Genomic DNA, 21,024 nt, shown 5'->3' on the forward strand with positions numbered 1-21,024 from the left:
TAAACCTATGAATCTCCAAAAATAGCTCAAAGTGCCTTTCTTTGTTACATTTTTAGCTCTCACAATTTCCTATTTATGTCATTACATTTAATTATTTAATCTATTCATTTATTAAGTCAGCCATGTTAAATCTTTTCTGGAACAAAGTGGGATATAATTTTTTAAATGAATATTTACACATATTTATCTGGTTGGTAAAAAGCCATTTACACGTATTCTTTGTTTATAAGGTATCAGGCAAAATTCTAAAGCAGAGTACTAGCTAGTAAACAAAATAATTTATGAGGAAGTTAATCAGAAGTATTAATACAAGTAATGTAAATGGGTCTTCTAGCAGGATGTCACATTCTCTAATAGGACAAAGAGTGAGGGATTGGATTCAAAAGCCCCTAAATAAGTTACCATAAAGTTTTTGAGCATATTAGCACATAAAGAGTAGACTGTAGCAGAATGTGTGGGTTCCCGTTCTATCAAGGGGTAGATACATGCTCCAATCTCCTCAACCTTAAGAGATATGTTTGAAATTCCTTAAACTTTTGAGAATTCTTTCCAAATTGTATACAATAGGCATAAGATACAAGTGAATTGTTTTAACAAGATACTGTGAATAAGGTTCAAGCATAATCTACAAAGAATCATATGTACTTCCAAAATCAAGGATCTTAAATGTTTTAAAGGTAGTATTTCCCAAACAGATTAATGCCGTTGAACACACAGATGAATAGGTCACAATCTGTAGATTGTATTGTATAAAGTGGACTCAGGGATCTTTTATTATTTCTTTTATTCAGTATCAGTCAGGGAAGAGAAACATTGTTCTAAGAGAATTCTAATCTGTTGCAGAAGGACTATTTTGGATTACTAGAGCAGTCTACCTTAGCACTTCTATATACTGGGAGCCTGAAGAATTATTCTGATGGAAACAAATTTACACACCTAGGATTTTTTTTTTTAAGTAGCAAACTTTGTAGTAAATTTACATTCCAATCCTAGACCTGTCATTTGGTAGCTATAGACAAACTTTAATAGCTAACCATTCTTTTCCTTATATGTAAAACAATCATCTTTAATACTTACAGGATAGTAAAAGGGACATAAAATTGCCTTACAAAGTACTGGACAATTATTTTTATTCTTTGACTTCAACCTCAACCTGACCTTAGGTCATGCCTACCAGTACACAGATTATAACTATCACGTTTACTCTTCTGCTCCATTAACATTCCCCAGCTTTGAGATCTTCAGGTAGCTGAATATAGTTGGAAAATGGTTACATAAAAAGATATCTATGCTCAGGTGACTTCAGTTTATAATAAGAAAGAAATGATTCTGATCTGAGATAACATTTTTGCATTTAAATTATGAAGAAATTAGTCTTCATAATAAAATCACCGAATTTGTGACCAGTTTTAATATTATTAAAAATTATTTGGAAAGCTAGATTTACCCAACTGTCAGTTTTGAGTGGTCTAATAATTTTAATTGCTTTTTCCCTACATTAATGTCTTATTAAAAAATGACAAGTTTGAAATACTTTGAAACATCTAATCAATTCAAGAAACAGCTATAAAAGTTGAAAGTAAGTATCAGGAAACAGTATCTGTTAACAATTCTTTTGCTAGTTTTGGTAGTCAACACTAGTACTAACTGAATACAAATAGTAAAAAAGAAAGTCCAGTATTAGCTATAATTTTTGCATATTAAGGAGAAAAGGGGTCAAATAAAGTCCAATTTTTATGAGTATGAATGTGTGTCTTGTATGAGCAGGCTACAAAAACAAAGAAGAAAAAGGGGGGGGCAAGAAACAAAGGGTAGAAATCAAATATTTGATTCTCTTAACATTTAATCAGTTCCATAAAGATTCAAAATTAAGGCATCAAACACTGTAATACTAGAGGGTTAATGTCTATAAAGCTGAGATTAGTTAACTCTGCATTCTACATGAAATCACAGCAAGCTAACACATGACATGATGGAAATTATGGAACATATTGTACTGAGCTATAAAAGCAGAACAACACTTTGTATAAAAAAAGAAGAGATTACACAATGCAGGATTTTAAATTTATATCCCACCTTGTTCCAAATGGCATTCAAGATGACTAGATTGGTGATTAATTTCTCAATTTGGTAGTGCCCTAAACCGTAAGAATCCAAATAGAGAAAACCTTGCCTCTGGAACTGGAAAGGAAGATGCTAACATCAAACTTCTTAAGGAAAGAGATGGATTTAGCTTAAATTCCCTTACCTTTGCTCAGAACGGGATGCAGCAATTCCCTACAAAGATCAACCTACTTAAACCCTCTTAGGAATTTCAGGGATGTTTTCATTTTTATGATTTTAAATGTTATTTAGCCAAAACTTAGTTATCAAGTCATTAGTCAAAGGGTGGTTTATAAATTTAAATCCTTTTTTCCAAACCCATGTTTTGGCTGACAACATACTTAAGAAGTAGTTCACTTTACATTACACATCACAGCACAGTTTTCACCACATTCTCCACTACTCACAAAATCCATGCACATGCACAGAATAGTCATCGGAAGCATCACCTTTAGACAGCAGGTTAACAGCCCAAACTGCGCCACAAGACTGCATCTTAAAGTTCCCTTTGATCAGTTACTGAGCCCGGCTTCTGATGTTAAATCTTCATTTTTTAGTAAGCAGGTTAGAAAGGAAGAGATTAGGTGAGAGAATGAAATGCAGAAAAAAGTGAATGCCAGTCAAACAGACAGATGCAGATTTAAAGTTTTCAAAACAATGCATTAAATTCCTGCCTGGTTTCACAGAAATAAGCAACATCTGAGAATCTAGATAAAAAAAGAAAAACAAACAATTTAACAGAGTACACTCCATTTTTCTCAAGATGTCTAGATGAAGTCAGTCTTTCCTAAAATTATGAAAATAAATATGAAGAGAACGTAAATACTAATGGAGAGACTGTGAAACTGTCACATTCTTTCCATTATGTTTACAGATCTCTTATTTGTTTCTATTATATGCTTTATTTGCATTTTAATTTTTAAAACCTTTTATAGGTATAACTCTTTTGTCACCCAATAAACTTTGAGAGAACATATAAATAACAAGTATTTATTGCGCACACAGTATGGATGAGGTATCATGTGGGGCATAAAAAATAGAGTAATGATAAGATAGTATATCTTAGTCATTTTGATATCTTGAGTAGGATGGAGGAAAAGTACAAAAGTTAATTGGAGTATAATTCAGTAACTGCTTTAACCTATCAGAGCTGGTTATTACATCTCAATAAGATTAGAGGAATAGCAACCCTGTAGTGCCGATGCTGAACTTCTTTAGTAAGTGGTCCAGAAATAACAACTTGTCTTCAAACTATGCACCACCGACACAATGAGCACAAACCAAAAAGAGGCATGTCTTATTTGAGGATTAAAGTAGAATATGAGGCAGTTTGCTTTTCTGAGACTTCCAATGGTTAAGTGTGCCTTCTTTTAAATTTCTTAGTTAGAATTATAACTTAACTGACAAATATATCAATATGTCTATAGTGAAACAAATTAACAATTATACTAAGTGTGATAAAAGTGATAAGTCACTTCAGTTCAGGTTACATTTTGTACACTAATGAATGAGTTATGGAATCACATTATATAAAAGACAAAACACAACTTTTGACTTTCAGGGTGTTTTAGATTTTTTTTTAATTTTAAAAAGTTATTTATTTATATTTTACATCATTGTTCCATTTGGTACAATATTTGCTTGTGTTTTAGATTTCTTAATAGCAACCAAGAGACAAAAAAATTGGGCCGTTACCACTACCACCAGAATTATTCCTAGTCTTGTTCCAAGAAAACCAAAATCCTAAGACCAAGATCCATTAGCCTTTGAATAGTTCACATTATGGTTATTTACATAAGTCTGACTGAAACACAGATGAGCAGATGAGATTAGAAAGGCACCGACAGGACTGTGATAGGAGACAGAAGAGCCAAGACAAGACTCTTGGTATGAAGAAAAAATAGGTGGAAGGAAGGCAATTAAAAGCAGACACCTTTTCCTGGAAAATTACTTTTTCCACAACAGGAAACAACTGTTTTCTTATGGCAGCCCCTCAATTCCATCTGTTAAGTTGAACCTCTTCTTTTGACCCACTGAAAGAAGGCTCTTTAGAGGTGAGAGTTTGAAGACTGCATCAAGAACATACTCTACCTTCTTTCTCACCAGTATCCACGAACATCTTGCCTATGCTTGGCTGGGATACAGAGATACAAGAGAAATAAAATTTATACTTCTATAGCTCCATTTCCCATTTTCTATGATAGTAGACCAGCTTCCAACTCAAGTGCTATTCTGGTTTATCAATTCCTGACCCAAAGTTGACTTTACTCTAGGTTCTACGAAGTACTTCTTCCTCCCTGCTCTTCTCCTAATATCTAATTCCAAGGAAATTATTTTACTTCTCTGCACTCTTTCAAGAAGGTACACAGGAGGAAGGCCAAGTAAATTTGCAGACTCTGTTTTGTTCAAATAATCTGTGCATTTATAACTTGTTTACTTAAAGTAATCTGCTAAACTCTGATGAACAAGAAAAGAGTACTTTCAGGGACCTCTCTGGTGGTACAAAGGGCTAAAGTGCTAAGAAACTATCTGCAGCCATTGCGGCATTAATTTGAGCCCTGGCCAAGGAGGTGACCCACATGGCACAGCAGACCTCTCCTGACCCCCCCAGCCCACCCCGCTGCTCCCCTCAGCAGTGAATTTCAGTTGATCTGCCTATTCTGCTAACCCACTCTGACTCTGGGGAATCCTTTCACTCCAACCCCTGCATCTCTGGCCTGTACCCCAGCTCTTGTATGCATAAATAAATAAATCTTTAAAAATAAAAATGTACTTTCAGAAATTCAACCAAAGTTGAAACGGAGGTCAATGGACAAAACTAGAATGAACATGCTTAAATCCTGACTTCTCACACCAAAATCAAATCCTATTGGGGCAACAAGTTACTTAACTCTGATAGAGATGGCACAAAGAATGTTGTATGGAAGGACTTATCTGAAAGTGTGACAATATAACAAAAGTTTCTCCATTCTTCATTCCTTTTAGGAGTGAAAATGCTGGCAGCCTTATACCTGTGTATCTCACTCTTGGTTTAGAACATCAGTTGACATAACTCGTAGGAAGTACTTACACTTATGAAATTTAAAAAAATAAACACAGTACATCATCACTTAACACTATTCATAGATTCTTGAAAACTGTGCTTTTGGGGGTATAACAAAAGTCAGTCTTCTAAAAATAGTTTTTATTTTCTGTGCTGGCCAAGATTATTCTCATCAATGTTATGATATTATGGAGAACCTGCTGTACTTTCATAAGTGAGAATGGTAATTTAATCTCCAGACACTGTCGTTTTAACTAAGGGTAAAGTTCAAAGTTGTTTTGCTAATTGCTTTTTAAAACAAAGATGAACTCTTTCTAACAGAAGGGAAGGCAAAGGTTAACTGCCTGAGTCCAACCCACATCTTGGTATGAATGCATACATGTTTGTCAGCACTATGGAGTTTGGTTTACCTAAGAAAAAGAATATTCATAATGGAGTCACTAAAAATAAAGATATTCCTTTCTGTCCAGAATAATCTAACATTTGAAATTTCCTTTCCTACTTTATTTAAACTAAACCTCTAGTTTTGATTCAGCCTTCTTTGTGATTGATATATAATCAATTGCCTTAATGAATTCTCTATAATTTACACTTTTCTCTCTAAATTCTCAATGAAAAACTCTTACTTCACAAGCATGGAATACAAAAGGTTCTCAACTAGTCTCCTACTATACAGTTATATATTCCACTTTAAGCCCCTTACCCCTAGTCTAGCATTCAAGTTCTTATATGCTTTTATATATGTTATTTTCTATATTCTAATTTATATGAGATATGCAGCTCAATTAAGTCAAGAATCTCCTTAATCTTTGTTTACATTGTATACAACTGTCCTCCCAGTATTCCATACCCATCCATAGTTTTCTAATCACTCAGGCCAAATTAAATCTACTTCTTTTACATCAGTTATAAATAAAGCTTTGGTCAATAGGAAGTAGCACTAGAATTATATATTTTTTATTTTTTTTTCTCACATATCTAACCACAAGTCTTTAGAGAGCAGAGCCAAGTCACCCCTCTTATGCTACCCATAGAATATATATTTTGTTAATAGTCCTTATTTGAAAAGGACACGAATTCCATCCTGCTCTGTATTATCCAGATGTGTATTTCCCAACTTTTGGAAGGAAATAATATTATTAGAATTGAAAAATGAATTGGGACTTGATCCAAACAAGGACTGGTCAATTTAAGCCACACACATCTGACCTTATTTTAAAAAGGTCTTGATTTAGCAACTCACCTATTACATGGGCAGACACAGAGGCCACAGCACTTGTTGAGTTCTGTTAAAGTCTTCTCTGCCTCTCTCATATCTTTATTTATTTGGTCCATGCCTTCTTCTATGCGATTTAGTTGTTCTATGAATAAGTTGTAGAAGTTAAATTGTGTGTGACATTCACATGCACCCAGAAAACACTATTATTTTATAGTAGAAAACTTCAATCTTGAATCCACCAAGAACCTACTATATAACCAACAAGTGCCAGAAGGCATGATACACTGTCCAACATGAAAACTATCTTTTCACATACTGATTTTGAACCACCTGGCCTCTTCATGTGGAATGATTTGTTCTAAAGAAATCTACATACTAGGAGAATGTGAGGTTTGCTTAGAGATAACACTGTAAATGTTCTTTGACCAGACCAGTTCCCCAGTATTTCTATTACTGAATAGACTAAGAACCTGCATGCCATTCTAAGATCAATAAAAACTAGATCAGGTTGCTAGGGCCAATTCAAATGGAATGTTTCTAAGTGCACCCGAATCCAGACTTGTTTGAAGACTCACCTTGATGCCTGAAAATGATGTAAGAATTTCATAATGTCTAATGTAAATATGTCTAATACATGCAATAAGCCCTGGTATCTACCAAACATTTGGAATACAACTGAGCATTGCTGCCTCTCCCTCAAGTAGGCAAAGGATATGATTCGATTCCAATGAGAAGGAAAAAAGTAAACAAATCACTCTTATCTTACAAGGGGAAAGCATGACTAAAAGTTGAGTTTTATGTATGGTTGGTCTGAAAATGTTTTCTGGCATTATAAGTTAAATCAAGAGTTTCTGCCACCTCCCTGGTGGTGCAAGGTGTTAAATTCGCAGCACTATGAAGCTCTCCACAGTCACTGCAGCATGAGTTCTCTCCCCCACCAGGGAAGGGAGTCACATGGTACAGCAGACCTCTCCTCTCCAATCCACAGCTCCTCTCAGCACAATATTTCCAGTCAATCTACCTGTTCTGCTTCCCACTATGTCTCTGGTGAATCCTCTCACTGCCTCTCGCACCTCTAGTCTGTACCCCAGTTCTTCTACCTAAAAATAAATAAAATCTTAAGAAAAAGAGTTTCTGCCAATTATGTCAACTCACCCCCTTGTTCATCCAGCATAGTGATGGTCTTGATTCCTGCATCCTGAGCCTGAAAGAGGGGAAAAAAGTTGATATTCAACAAAACAAAAATGAGGGAAACAAAACCTGTAAGGCCTGACAAATAACAAAGAGAACTATTTAGCAACCTAGGTTTTCAAAGGATTAGAGCTATAGAGAAAACAGACTTTAACATATTAACCAAACCCTACCTCCCCAATTAAGTCACAGACTCATGGTGAGCTGATTTCCCTGTCATTTTCCAGTATTATCAGTGAGGAAAATAAAAAAGTGCTATTAGTACATGGGGCAACAATTCAGTAATTTCTGATCTCAAATAAACTTATTGATTCAATAGCCTTCTGACTGAATACCAATTCCAGCTTTTGCTATTGGGATCCCTCCCATACAGTTCATACTTAATCATTAAAATCATTTTCTTACCTCAATGGTTAAACCAAGGATTCTCCTTGTACTTTCCAGAGACTAGGGAAAAACAGTTGTTTTAGTATTTTTAACATATGAAGCCCCTTTCCACCAGCCACCCCACCCCCAAAGTAACCCTCACTGGCTATATTTAAAATCGCAGGCCATATTTTGGATGCTACTGTATTTTTAAAGATTGCCTATCCATCTAGCTCTTTCTTTAATTATTTTTTTCCTCCCAAGAGTTATTTGAGAGAAAACTTAGAGGTTAATACTAACAGAATTTATAAAAATTTAATAGATACAGAAATCTAGGTATATTGCAGCTATTACAGAATTCTATTAAAATTATATGTCCAGAGCATCTTTAATCTAGAGTTATCTTTATTGTAAGTAACTTATTAAAATACTGACTACCGGCCCTCCCTGGTGGTGCAGCGGGTTAAAGCACAGCACTGGGAAGCTAAAGCCACTTCCGCATGAGTTCAAATCCCGCCTGCCCCGGAGGAGACCACATGGCGTGGCAGACCTCTCCTGACCCGCCCGCTGCTCCCCTCAGCAGTGTACTTCGTTGATCTGCCTGTTCTGCTCCCCACTCTGTCTCTGGTGAAGCCTCTCACCGCCCCTGAGCCTCTGGCCTGTACCCCCAGTTCTGTATGTACAAATAAATAAATCTTTAAAAAAAAAAATACTGACTACCTTAAAAAATTAAATTGTCTTCACTTATTTGGTTTTTGGTGAGTCGAAAAAAATAAGGAACTAGCAATGGTACTAGTAAATGCATTATTCAATATACAGGGCATTCCCTGTATTGGTAGGGAAAAGCAAAAGTGATTTTCTAAGTAGGTCTGCTCATCCTCTACTGTGAAAACTGAAAGATAATTATTTCATGTAAAACATTTACCTCATCAGTAACCTGGTTAGCCCTCAGCTGAATTTCTTCTGAAGATAGATTATCCATGATGAATTAAAATTCTTGATAGGCAAGAAATGGAAATGCGGATATTCTGTAAGAATAAGGATACAAAATAAAAGTTTGAGTGTGGATTTATGGAGAACAGGAAAAATGTTCCTGTATCTTTATTTCTCTAGAACACAAGTACAGAAAATATGATCGAGAGAATAAATGTATGCTTAGATGCTACTTAGCACCAGAAGAGAAATTATACTCATTATAGTGAATTGCTATTGCTAAAAGGAAAAGGTAACCTCTACCTTAAGAAAGAATGCATTAAAGAAAGCAAGCTTTTAAGAGACTGTTAAAATGAGTTCTTGGTTGTACAATGTTTTTTGTACATTGTTTGAAATACAGTATAGTGAAGAAGTCTAAGTTAGGTAACATTCCTAACTTAGTAACAAAATCCAAAGTCATGTGTCTGAAGAACACAGAAAACATTCTAAAAATGTGCCAGGTGTCCACCCTACTTAGTAAGAAAATATTTTCATTCTTAGCAGGAAAAGGGTAACATTGATACAAAGAGCTTATAAAAGAACTGTTTTTATTAAATGTAAAATCTGGGTCTCCCTGGTGGTGTAGGGGTTAAAGTTTCAGTGCTATTCAATTATCCGCAGCCACTGCACCTGAAGTGGAGCCTGCCAGGGAAGTGACCCACATGGCCCAGCAGACCTCTCATGCCTTGCCCACTGCTCCCCTCAGCAGTGTATTTCAGTAGATCCACCTGTTCTGCTCCCCACTCTGTCTCAGGTGAGTCTTCTCATCCCTACCCCAAAACCTCCGTCTTCTACCCTAGTTCTTGTATGCATCAATAATAAATCTTTTAAAAAGTAGGTTCTCCTTTTCCAATTATGTACTACTTATTGTTTTAGTGAAGTTCCTAAGAAGTGATCAATTATCCTCCTAAACATAGCAACTTCATAACTCAGAAAGAGATCTCAAAGACATTCAAACTAAAACACTGCCATTTAGGAGTTATTCAGTACTACTACTGTGTATTCCTCTTTGAGAAATCATATGAAATAATAAATTCTGTATGAAAGACCTAGGTTGTTTCACTACACTTACTGACTTTGTATTACACTTTTGAAAAGCAGATCTTACCAAAGCTTTTTGTTAATGACACAGATAAAGTCTGGTTCCTATTTGCCCCTGGGGGACATCTTGCAATGTCTGGAGACATTTTTTTGAATGTCACAAGTTGGAAGAGGTAGTGTCACTGCCTTCAGTTGGTAGAGGATATGGACACTGCTACATCCCATAATGTTGTGCTGGACAGCACCCCTGTAATGAAGATTTATCTGGTCCCCAATGCCAAAGAGCTGAGGCTGAAAAATTCTGCTATTGAGTAAGTATGCTCACCAATAAGCTGGGGACTGATAACCAGGAATGAACTTGAGCATTTTTCATGTGCCTATTATCTGCATGCCTTCTTGGGGGAGACAACTACTCAAATCCTCTGCCCACTTTTAGACTGCAATGGTTTTTTTGTTTGTATGCTTTTTGTTTTTGTTGTTATTGAGCTGTGAGTTCTTTATATATTCTGATTATTAAGCCCTTGTTGCATATATGATTAATAACTTCTCCCAGTCAGTACAATTTCTTTTCATTTTTGTGGTGGTCTCTTCTGCTGAATTAAAGTTTTCTAGTTTGATACAGTCCTATTTATTTATTTTTGCTTTTAATACTCTTGCCACTCACATTAGTGCTTCAAAGTCATTTCTGTGATCTATGTGTAGGAGTATGTAACCTGTGTTTTCTTCTATACACATTATGGTTTCAGGTCTCATGTTGAAGTCTTTAATCCATTTTGAATTAATTTTTGTGTATGTTATTAAGTAAATAATCTAGTTTCTTTTTTTTAACATATCCACATTTCCAGCACCATTTGTTAAAGAGACATTCCTTTCTTCACAGCCTTGGTTCTCTTTTTTCACTTCCTTTCTTCTTTTTTATTTTTTGAATAGCCTTGGCTCTTTTTTGATTGAACTCTTGAAGAACAGGAATCTTATTACATACTTCCATCTATAATACTTACAAAGCCTAACAGTTGGTATTCCAATAAACATTCACCAAATGAAGAATAAGCAGAAAAATAAGGTATACTCTCAAAGCATTTTAGGGGTCTTAGAAACATAGTTCCATGTAACACTAGCACAAAGCCTGCAAATACCCACTAGGAACACAAACCAAAACCTGCCATTGTACACATACTATCTCAAATGACCAGGTCACAAACAACACTTTTAATCATATCCATTGCTAAACATCACTTTTACGAAAATCATTTTTTAAAAGATTTATTTTTATTTATTTATGCATACAAGAACTGGGGTGTAGGCCAAAAGGTATGAGGAAGATGACTGACCAGAGACAGGGGAGAACAGAACAGGCAGATGGACTGAAATACACTGCTGAGGGGAGCTGGGTTGCACAGCTGGTCAGCTCCCTGGCCAGGATAGAACTCGTGCTGCAGTGGCTGCAATAGCTTGCTAGTGCTGAGACTTAAGCCCTTGTGCCAGTAGGGAGGTCCCTAGGAGAACCATCTTTAATGAAAAAAAAAAAGCAACTATATTACATCCCAATATAGTCAGGCACTGTGTTTAGAGTCTGTTTACAATTCTGTTGTAATTAAACATTTTAAAGCAAAATTGCTAATTATTAGTAAAAATTATTATTGCAAAAACGTTACAAATTTAGTTTTCTATCTTACTTGCCACAGTAGTTCCATGGCTCTGACAAAAGGTTCATACACTGAAATATATAATCAAGATGAAAAGGCCTTGTTTGAATTAAGATTGTTGACTAGCTATAAGCACAGAAAGAACCACTCTTTATTACTTCACTATTGGTTATAAGTTTTCAGTTTTCTCATATTTATGTTCATACTACATTTTCTCTTTTGTTAATCTTTCAAAGTTGTTATAAAAGGAAGTTCCTTTTGTAGCCAGTCACCTCTATATTTTGTACACCTTCCTTTCTGGAACATCTCCACCTGCCAGCGTTGTGTTTCTGCATTACTTCCTAGAGGCCCAACCAGATAACTTTCAAAGTTTGTGCTTTCCAGCCAGTAAGTTCCAAAGTTACCTATCCTTCTCTTATAAAACTGAACACCAACAGAGCAGAATGTGATAAAAGTTATGCACATGAAGCAATTAGCAATTAGTGCCTAGAAGTGACACTAACTGAAGTTTTCCAATACAGTATTCTGTGGGTAGAAACACATTTTGGGAGTAAGAAAACCTGGGTATATTTAATTGCTTAATTTTGTAATTTTGTAATTCTACTCCTCAAAGTGATTATTGTCAATTATCATTCATATTTACCATCTTGCTAGTAAAAATTAACTAGATTTCTTGTAGGTTCTAAAAGAGGTTTAAATCTAAAACTGACCTCTGTTAAATTTAAAGATTTCAAGAATCTTGCTTGCCTTCTAATGTTACAAAACAAAAAAACAAATGTAGCTGAGAGGTAAAGGGTATGAGTCACTCTCCCCATGGCAATGGGATCTTTTTGAAGAAAAAGCCCTTACAGTGAACACAAAGTGTATCCCAGAACTTTGTTTTTTCCCTTCCTGAGCAAATGACACACTAGAGAATCATGCTGACATCAGGACACAGCTTCTTAAGGTTTCTCTACTTTGGATTCTTAAGGGTGTCAAGCACATAGTTACTAAAATTGAAGTAAGAGAGAAAGCGGAGTTCTAAGGAGAAGAGTAAAGAATGACAAGGAGAAACACTCCCTAGGAGAGATGTCAGACAAGGTCCAACCTAGACTAAGTATTAAGTTTAACTTACATTATCTCCAGCTGCTTCCCCAAGGAATCAGGAATCACTTGATGTGATCCCCTTAAACTTACTTTGCTTAGATATATGGTCCTTCCTGGTGGTACAAGGGATTATAGTACCAGCCACTGAAGCACAGGGTTAGATCCTAGCTAGGGAGGTGACGCAAATGGCACAGCAGACCTCTCCTGTCCTGTCCTCTAATCCCTCAGCAGAGTAGTTCAATTGGTCTGCCTGTTCAGTTTCCCATTCTGTCTCTGGTGAATCCTCTCCCCCCTACCCCATGCCCCTGGCCTGTACCCCAGTTCTTGTATGCATAAATAATTTTTTTAATAATAAATAAAAGTAAATTGGGAGAAAAAAGATCAGATGATAAGAGAACTCCTGAATATGAGAAAATAGTATTAGAACCCTATCTGATGGTTCATTTCAAAATTTCAACTACCCTCTTTGATAAAACCATGAAATCTTAAAAGCATGCTGAAGGAAGACTTGGAGAGACCAGAGTAATCATGGTCTTCAGTTATTTTATAATAGTTTAGAATCTGCAAATATCTACAGTGATTTGTATAGACAAAAACAATTCTATTGGGAAGAAGGAACACAAAGAAAAAGACCTTAGAACTTAATAGATCCATTACAAAAATGGAAAATTACTCAGAAAAATAATGAAAAACAAAATAGTCAGCACTTTAAATAACCATTAATTCCATTACCTGTCAGTATAAATAGGAGAATGATTTTATAAAGGAATCCACTTTATACTGGGAGCAAGTTATTAGTCCTCACATTCCTTCTTTTAAAACAAATTCACTACAATGTTAGTCACTTCTCAAGTTATGCTCATATAGTTCATTACTATACTTTTAACAATTTGATAACATTTGTGATTCTTTGGAATATTTTATTAGACTTTCATGGTAACCAATGTATTTACGAGTGCAGTCTTCTGTTCCAGCAGGCTAACGGCAGTGTTAAGGGGAAGTTCTGGGCCCCCAATATATTTGTTTTAAGACCTCAAGCAAATTACCTAACCCCACTAAAACATAGGCGCTTTGTGTGTATGTAGATTTAAAAAGTTGATCCTTACTAAGTGCTTAGTGTAGTGCCAGATGCAAGGCTGGCATGCAAGCCTCAGTCATTATTTTAATATTAACGAAGCAAAAAGCAGAAGTAGGCAAAACAAAAGTAAAGCAAGTGTTTAATATGAGTGCTATCTATGTAAATGAACTACTAAATATTAACTGTTCCATCTGCAATGTTAAATTTCAATATTAAAGATGACACTACTAACTGAGTAGGCTATATAAAAGAAATATTTTTATGTTAATCATGAGTCTGTATTTGTCAAGAGATAATAAATAGGTTCAAATTAAAATAAGTTTGCAGTTGATAGTACTTATCTAGAAACATGCATGTCTAATTTGCAAATCTAAAAAACTAAAGGTTAAGGTTGAGCAAACAAAATTAAAAGAGTTTAGTTTATGAAGTTAAGATTTAAAGAAAATACATCAAATATGTGCTATAATTAACCCAGGGGGAAAAATGAGTAGAAAAGTCTAGAAGAGAATAATCAAAATATAACCAACAGCTAAGGTAGGATGGTAGCATTAAAAGTGATTTTTTTTTTTAAAAAAAAGTGATTTTTCTATTCTCAAGTTTTCAAATAGTCTGCAATGTAGTTATATTACTATTAAATTTCAAAAGTTTATTTTCATTGTAAAGCACGATGGCTTCTGAAAACTAAGAAATCTACAAAATTGAAAAAAAAATAAAAAACAAGAAATAATTTCCATATCCTAATTCTTAAGAATCGTATCAATTCTTAGCCTCTTTTGAGAGATATATTCCAGTTGGCATATATTCACAATAGAAATAATACAGCAGACAAATCTGTCCTAAACAGCCTGCTAACAGAGGCTTAGCAGTAAGGCCCTTGCTAAAATCTTACGGGAAACATCTCACATTAGGTGGCAGGAATGAGTTCTAAGGGGCTCTTAATAAGTTCTTAGCTTTTTGGGGTGCAAGGGTTTAGGGCACAGAACTGCAAGCTAGCCACAGCCTCCTTAGTGGGAGTTTTATCCCCCTGCACAGCAGACTTCTGTCTTGCCCACTGCTCCCCTCAGCAGTGCACTTTAATCTGCCTGTTCTGCTCCCCACTCTGTCTCAGATGACTCCTCTCACCATCCCTGTACCTCTGGCCTGTAACCGTTCTTTATGCATAAAAGAAAAATCTTTAAAAAAATAAGTTCTTAATTTTCATGATAAAATATTAAGAAGTGAAATAAAAGAGGGATCCACAAAGAAGCAGAACTCTTCATTGAAAAATTCACAACAGCTCCATCCTGGAGCACAGTCCAATACTGTCACAGTCCCTCACTTCCAGTGTTTCCTCTTTCTCTATCTTTGCTACCAACAAATAGCATCTTCAGGGAGGAGTCAAAGAAAATGTATGAAATTAGAAGCCATAGAAATGGTAGTCTGCAGGAGTGGTAAGATGTGGGAAAATGGGTGGCACTTTAGAGGAAACATGATTAGCATGATAATGAAGGTAGTGACAGTTATGCTGTTACTTCTCAAATTTCTACTATGAAAAATACAAACAAATGCAGAAGTTTTTTGTTTGTTTTTAACTGGCAGCTAACTTTTCACTGTCTTTCCTCACCATTTTAAAAGTTTAAAGAGTAGAAAGGGGATTGAGAGGCAGTAAAGTAATGATAATCAAAATTTATAAAGCACCATACACAAAAGACACTACTATAAGAAAAGTTTTAAAACTATATACATTTAGATACACACACATTCATTTAATCCTTAAAACACAGCTAGTTTCAGGCTGCTGTAACAAAAGATCTCAGAACCGGCAACTTAAAAAAACAATGGAAATTTATTTCTCATGGTTCTGGGGCTAGAAAGCAAAGATCACTGGCCACTTTTTCCTGAGAGGGCATTTTCTCCTGAGAGCACACTTTCTGGTTCAAAGCTGGCTGGTGCCTTTTCCTTGTACTCTCACCTGGTGGATAGGTTCAGGAGCTCTCTGGAGCCTCTCTTAGTAGGCGCTAATCCATTCATGAGGTCCCGCACGGACTGCCTAAGTACCTTCCACAGGCCCCACCACTGACACATCAAGCATTAGGATTTTAACATAGGGAGTTTGGAGAGGGACACCTTCTGACCACAGCAAATACTAGTTAATCCCCCATTTCACAGAAGTACAAACAAAGGAGCAGAGATTAAGCAACTTTTTGCAAGGTCGCCAAGTAGAGTCAAAATTGAACCCAGGCAGACAGTTCCATAGTAGGTACTTTCAACCACTATTACCCATATTTAAAGAGCAGAGAGCCACATGATTAAGTCATTTAAATTTGCTTTGCTCAAAGAAAAGCACATATACTAAGTCCCTCCCTACTTCTGCTCCTCAAGTATTAAACTGAACTCCAGCATGGTTCCTTAACCATAGCTATAGATAATAATTACCAGATGGGTCTTTATAATCTGGAAGCCCAAGCAGCAGCCTAGACTAATTAAATCAAACTCTCTGGGGGTGGGAGCCAGGCAGTTTATAGCTCCCTAGGTGAATGCAATGTGTAGCCAAGGTTGAGAATCTTTTATTAGACAAAAGGTTTCTTAAAACAAAGTGGGAAGCCCACAGGGATTACAACTGAGGTGGAAAAAGGCACAAAATGATGTAAAAATAAACTTACATTATTTAAAAAAAATGGTAGGATAAACACTAATGAATGATAGCCTGTTATAACTAAGGTATCTACTGGAAGAAAAACATTGCATTTGACAAAGCAGGACATTACGATGGAGTCTTCAAAAAGTTAAACAGAATTACCATATGATACAGCAATTCCCTTCCTAAGTAAAGCATGGAGAATAAAAAAAGCACATGTCCACACAAAAATGTGTATGCAAGCATTCAAAGCAGCATAGTTCATAAAGTCCAAAAGGAGAAAAATGACAAATGCCCACACAATGGGTATCATTTAGCCATAAAAAGGAATGTTACATGCTACAACATGTTGAGTATTGATAGTCTTAAAGTAAAACAAGGTCAGATACAAAAAAACTTAGGTTATATGATAATACTTACATAGAATATTCAAAACATGTAAATCCATAGAGACAGAAAGCAGACTAGTAGTTGCCAGGAGAAGGTGGGATCTAATACTAACAAGCACATGGTTTCTTTACAGGATGATGGAAATGTTCTGGAATTAGTGGTAGTGGCTATCGGGCCTTATAAATAAAGTAAAAACCACTAAAAAGTATACTTTAAAATGGTGAAATTTAAGTTTATAAGAATTATATCTCGTTAACAAAAGAAAAAAGACAAGCATAAAGAATATTTGAAAGAAGAAAATGAAAGAAAAAGGAAATTATACAACACAGTAAGAATCAAAACAAAATGGAAAGAAACTTTTTGGTAGTTATTTCCAATTTCAAATAATTTTCTGTCATGGTATAAAATTTTCAGTTAAAAATAGGCCCTTCCCTGGTGGCACAGCAGGTTAAAGCATACACTAAGAAGCTAAAGTCACTTCAGAAAGAATTTGATCCCTGCCCCAGATCTGACCCACATGGTGTGGCAGACCGCTCCTGACCCACCCATTGTTTCCCTCAGCAGTGTACTTCGGCACTCTGCTTGTTCTGCTCCCCACTCTGTCTCTGGTGAATCCTCTCACCACCCCTGAACCTCTGGCCTGTATTCCAACTCTGTATACATAAATAGATAAATCTTTAAAAAAAAATTTAGTTGAAATAAATGACAGTAGGGCCTCCCTGGTGGTGTAAGGGATTAAAGACTCAGTGTTATCGGCAGCCACTGCAAAATGAGTTCAATCCTTGGCCAGGGAGGTGACCCACATGGTACAGCAGACCTCTCCTTTCTCACCCACTGCTCCTCTCAGCAGTGGACCTGCCTGTTCTGCTCCCCACTTTGTCTCTGGTGAATCCTCTCACCACCCTCCCCCACACACCTCTAGACTACAACCTAGTTCTTGTATGCATACATAACGTAAATCTTTTTAAAAAATGATAGTAGCTATAGGATAGACATATTGAAATGTTAAGATTAGGCACACTAAAAATACATGTTATAGTCAATGGATCATATCCTTTCTTCTGAAGGAAAAAAAAGTTGTGGCAAGAGTAGGATAAAACAAACTTGTTAAGAAATATACATGATACTGTTTCAGTAAAATCCAAGCGCAGTCTGTGTTCACAGGAACTTCATGAAATTCTGAAAACACAGCTTTCCATTTTTTTAAAAAGCAGAGTCCAAGTTGTTTTTTTCTAATAAGAGAAAAGTACTTTCTTTTAACCTGGCACTCCTGGTTATCATTAATAACTGGTGCAAGAGAAAGTGAATAAGGCAATGTCAAAATCATCACTTGCATGTTAGTAATTCTGAAACACAAAACTATTTTTTGAAATTTACAACTAACCATCATGCTAGGTCTGAAACAGTACATTCTAATGAGTCTTAATGTCATAATGAAAAACATACATATTTTTAAAACTATAGTACAAAATGAAAGAAATTAGATGAAACAAATATAATTTAAAAATATTATGGGTGATTTTTTTTTAAAGATTTATTTACCATGCAGAACTGGTGTACAAGCCAGATGTGCAGAGGTAGTGAGAGTATTCACCAGAGACAGAGTGGAGAACAGGCAGGTTGATGAAGTACACTGCGGGCGGGTCAGGAGAGGTCTGCCACGCCCTGTGGTCACATCTGGGGCCGGGGATTGAACTGGCACTGACGAGGTTGCAGCCAGTTTGCAGTGCTGCGTCCTAACCCACTGGTAGGGCCACAAGTGATTTTTATTTGTCTAACACAATGACATATTTTCTATAGGAAGCACTTTATTGTTTTTAACAAAACAAAGTTATTAAAACTCTGGCTTTGTAGACAGGTTTCAGAATACTTTATAACTTCATTATCAGCAAGTCTGCAATAACTATAAACATTTGATTGATAAGGAAAAATGCTAAAAGATAAAAATGTTGCAAACTCCACGTGCCTTAAATACTGATATAGGGCCCCTCCCTGGTGGCACAATGGGTTAGGATGCAGCACTGCAAGCTGGCCACAGCCTCTGCAGTTCAAGTTTGACCCCTACCCCGGAGGAGACCCACATGACAGCATGACCCGCTCCTGACCCGCCCGCTGCTCCGCTCAGCAGTGTACTTTGTCTGTTCTGCTCTCCACTCTGTCTCTGGTGAATCCTCTCATCACCCCTGTACCTCTGGCCTGTATCCCAGTTTTGTATGCATAAATAAATCAATCTTTTTTAAAAAAGAAAGAAAAATACTGATATAGGGCCTCCCTGGTGGCATGAGGGGTTGAGTCTCTTCACTATGAAGTTATTGGTATATGAGTTGGTTCCTCAGTTCTGGCCTGGGAGCTGACCTACATGGCACAGCAGACTGCTCCTGTCTCACCCGCTGCTCCCCTCAGCAGTGTACTTCGTAGATCTGCCTGTTCTGCTTCTCACTGTCTCTGGTGAATCTTCTCTCTGCTCCCTACTGCCCCTGCCACCTCTGGCCTGTACCTCAGTTCTTACATGTATAAATAAATAGATTTTTTTTAAAAAGAAATTCTAAGATATATAGTATTTTTCTAATATTTAGAAGGGCCATGGGTATTGAAATTACCACTCCTATAAAAAAAAATCAAAGGTTTTTTTGACCACTATTTAATAAAATATGGATTTTATAGATTTCACAAAAGATAGCATAATATATACAAAAAAAAAACCTTAAATACTCCTACTCTTTTGCCTTTTCCAATTTATAATACTATAGAGGAAAATTACAAATCAGACAAAATTAAATTAGTCCACCTATACATAATTAGTCCTATTATGTTTAATGTTAAAAAAATTGAAGCAATCTATATAACCAGTGATGTAGGATTTGATTGAATAATTGTAGCTAATTTATATGACAGAAATGTGTAAGATAATGTAAAAATTATTTCTGAAGATCTTATATTATTTCATATTTCATTATTTTTTAATTTTTTAAAGATTTACTTATTTATCCATACAGAACTGGGACACAGGCCAGAGGTAAGGGGTGGAAAGAGGATTCACCAGAGACAGAGTGGGGAGCAGAACAGGCAGATTTACTGAAGTATACTGCTGAGGGAAGCAGTGGGCAGGTCAGGAGAGGTCTGCCACCCCATGTGGGTCACCCACCTGGCTGGGCATAGAACTCATGCTGCAGTGGCTGTGATAGCTTCATAGTGGGGTGCTTTAATCAGTTGTGCCACCAGGGAAGGCCTTGAAATGTGTTTTTTATGACACATTTCTGGATATGGAAAATAAAATACTCTCTCTACTGCCTCCAAACACAGATTTTCTTTTCAGTTTTTTCAGTTTCGTAGGTTTTTTTTTATGCACATAAATTTTGCCTTTCTGTAAGACTAACATTCACTTAGTTGAAGGTTTAGATCATGTTAATTACTGTCAAGGTCTAGCTGGGTTGAATATGGTTTTAGTTATTACTAGTTCTCCTATGACTAAGCTTGCTACTTCTAGATAAAGTGAGATAATCTAGTACAGTGTGCTGAACTGAGGTCAGATAGACCCTGACCTGAGTCCATCTTACTTCTGCTACCCAGGCAATTTTCTCCATCTATTCAAGTGTCAAACTCCTCATTTAAATTAACAGTTCTACCTCCCAGAGGGTATTTCAAAACTAAAATTAGTTAATGTGCAGAAATGCTTAGTACTATAGCTATCCCAGAGTGAAGACTCATGAAATAATTATTCATAAACTGTATACTCATGTTGTTATGTTCTCTATCTGTGCTATTTGGCTCCAGTTATGAAAAATGTTTGAGAAGCTATTCAGAAAGCTTCTAGGTGAACTTAGAATCTGAGCCAAAATACTTGGTTGAATATTTTATTCAGATGATGCCCTACCAATCACCTGCCCCCCACACTTGGTATCTCAGTGTTAGGAGTAACTAGATTTCATGTCAAACAAAACTAAGTACAAGTTTATATATAATGGATACACCTGAACAACACTTTTTCTTAAAAGACTCTCAAGAAAAAAATTAGAAACTTGGATATGGACCATCACTTATTGCTTCAAAGAATTTAGTTTCTCTTTAGGAATATACTTTTGTGCCCTTTTTTTGCATGAATTAATTTAATCCACAAAACACCTAAAATGAACATTACATTCTCACTTGATGAGAAAACTGAAGAACAGATCAAGAAAGTAGTAGTCAGGATTTTAAACCACTATGCTTCCGAATACAAAATGTTTTACTATGAAATGTTAAAAATGTTCACACACACAGAAAAGGAGATAG

At 35.9% G+C, this 21,024-nt stretch overlaps 1 protein-coding gene across 1 annotated transcript in view; it reads right to left on the bottom strand.

Annotated features, from left to right (window-relative positions):
- The window catches only part of SNAP23 (synaptosomal-associated protein, 23kDa), a 32,919-nt gene that overhangs the window by 6,467 nt on the left and 5,428 nt on the right, over positions 1–21,024 (bottom strand). The window contains exons 2-5 of the mRNA XM_004687876.2: positions 8,848–8,950; positions 7,962–8,003; positions 7,521–7,569; positions 6,390–6,507 (exon numbers count right to left, since the gene is read on the bottom strand). Coding sequence (XP_004687933.2) covers positions 6,390–6,507; positions 7,521–7,569; positions 7,962–8,003; positions 8,848–8,904 — 266 coding nt within the window. The 5' untranslated portion in view covers positions 8,905–8,950. The remainder of the gene's footprint in view (positions 1–6,389; positions 6,508–7,520; positions 7,570–7,961; positions 8,004–8,847; positions 8,951–21,024) is intronic.

This window comes from Condylura cristata, unplaced genomic scaffold (assembly GCF_000260355.1).
Source record: "Condylura cristata isolate star-nosed mole 26May11 unplaced genomic scaffold, ConCri1.0 scaffold00023, whole genome shotgun sequence".
NCBI classification, from domain to species: Eukaryota; Metazoa; Chordata; class Mammalia; order Eulipotyphla; family Talpidae; genus Condylura; species Condylura cristata.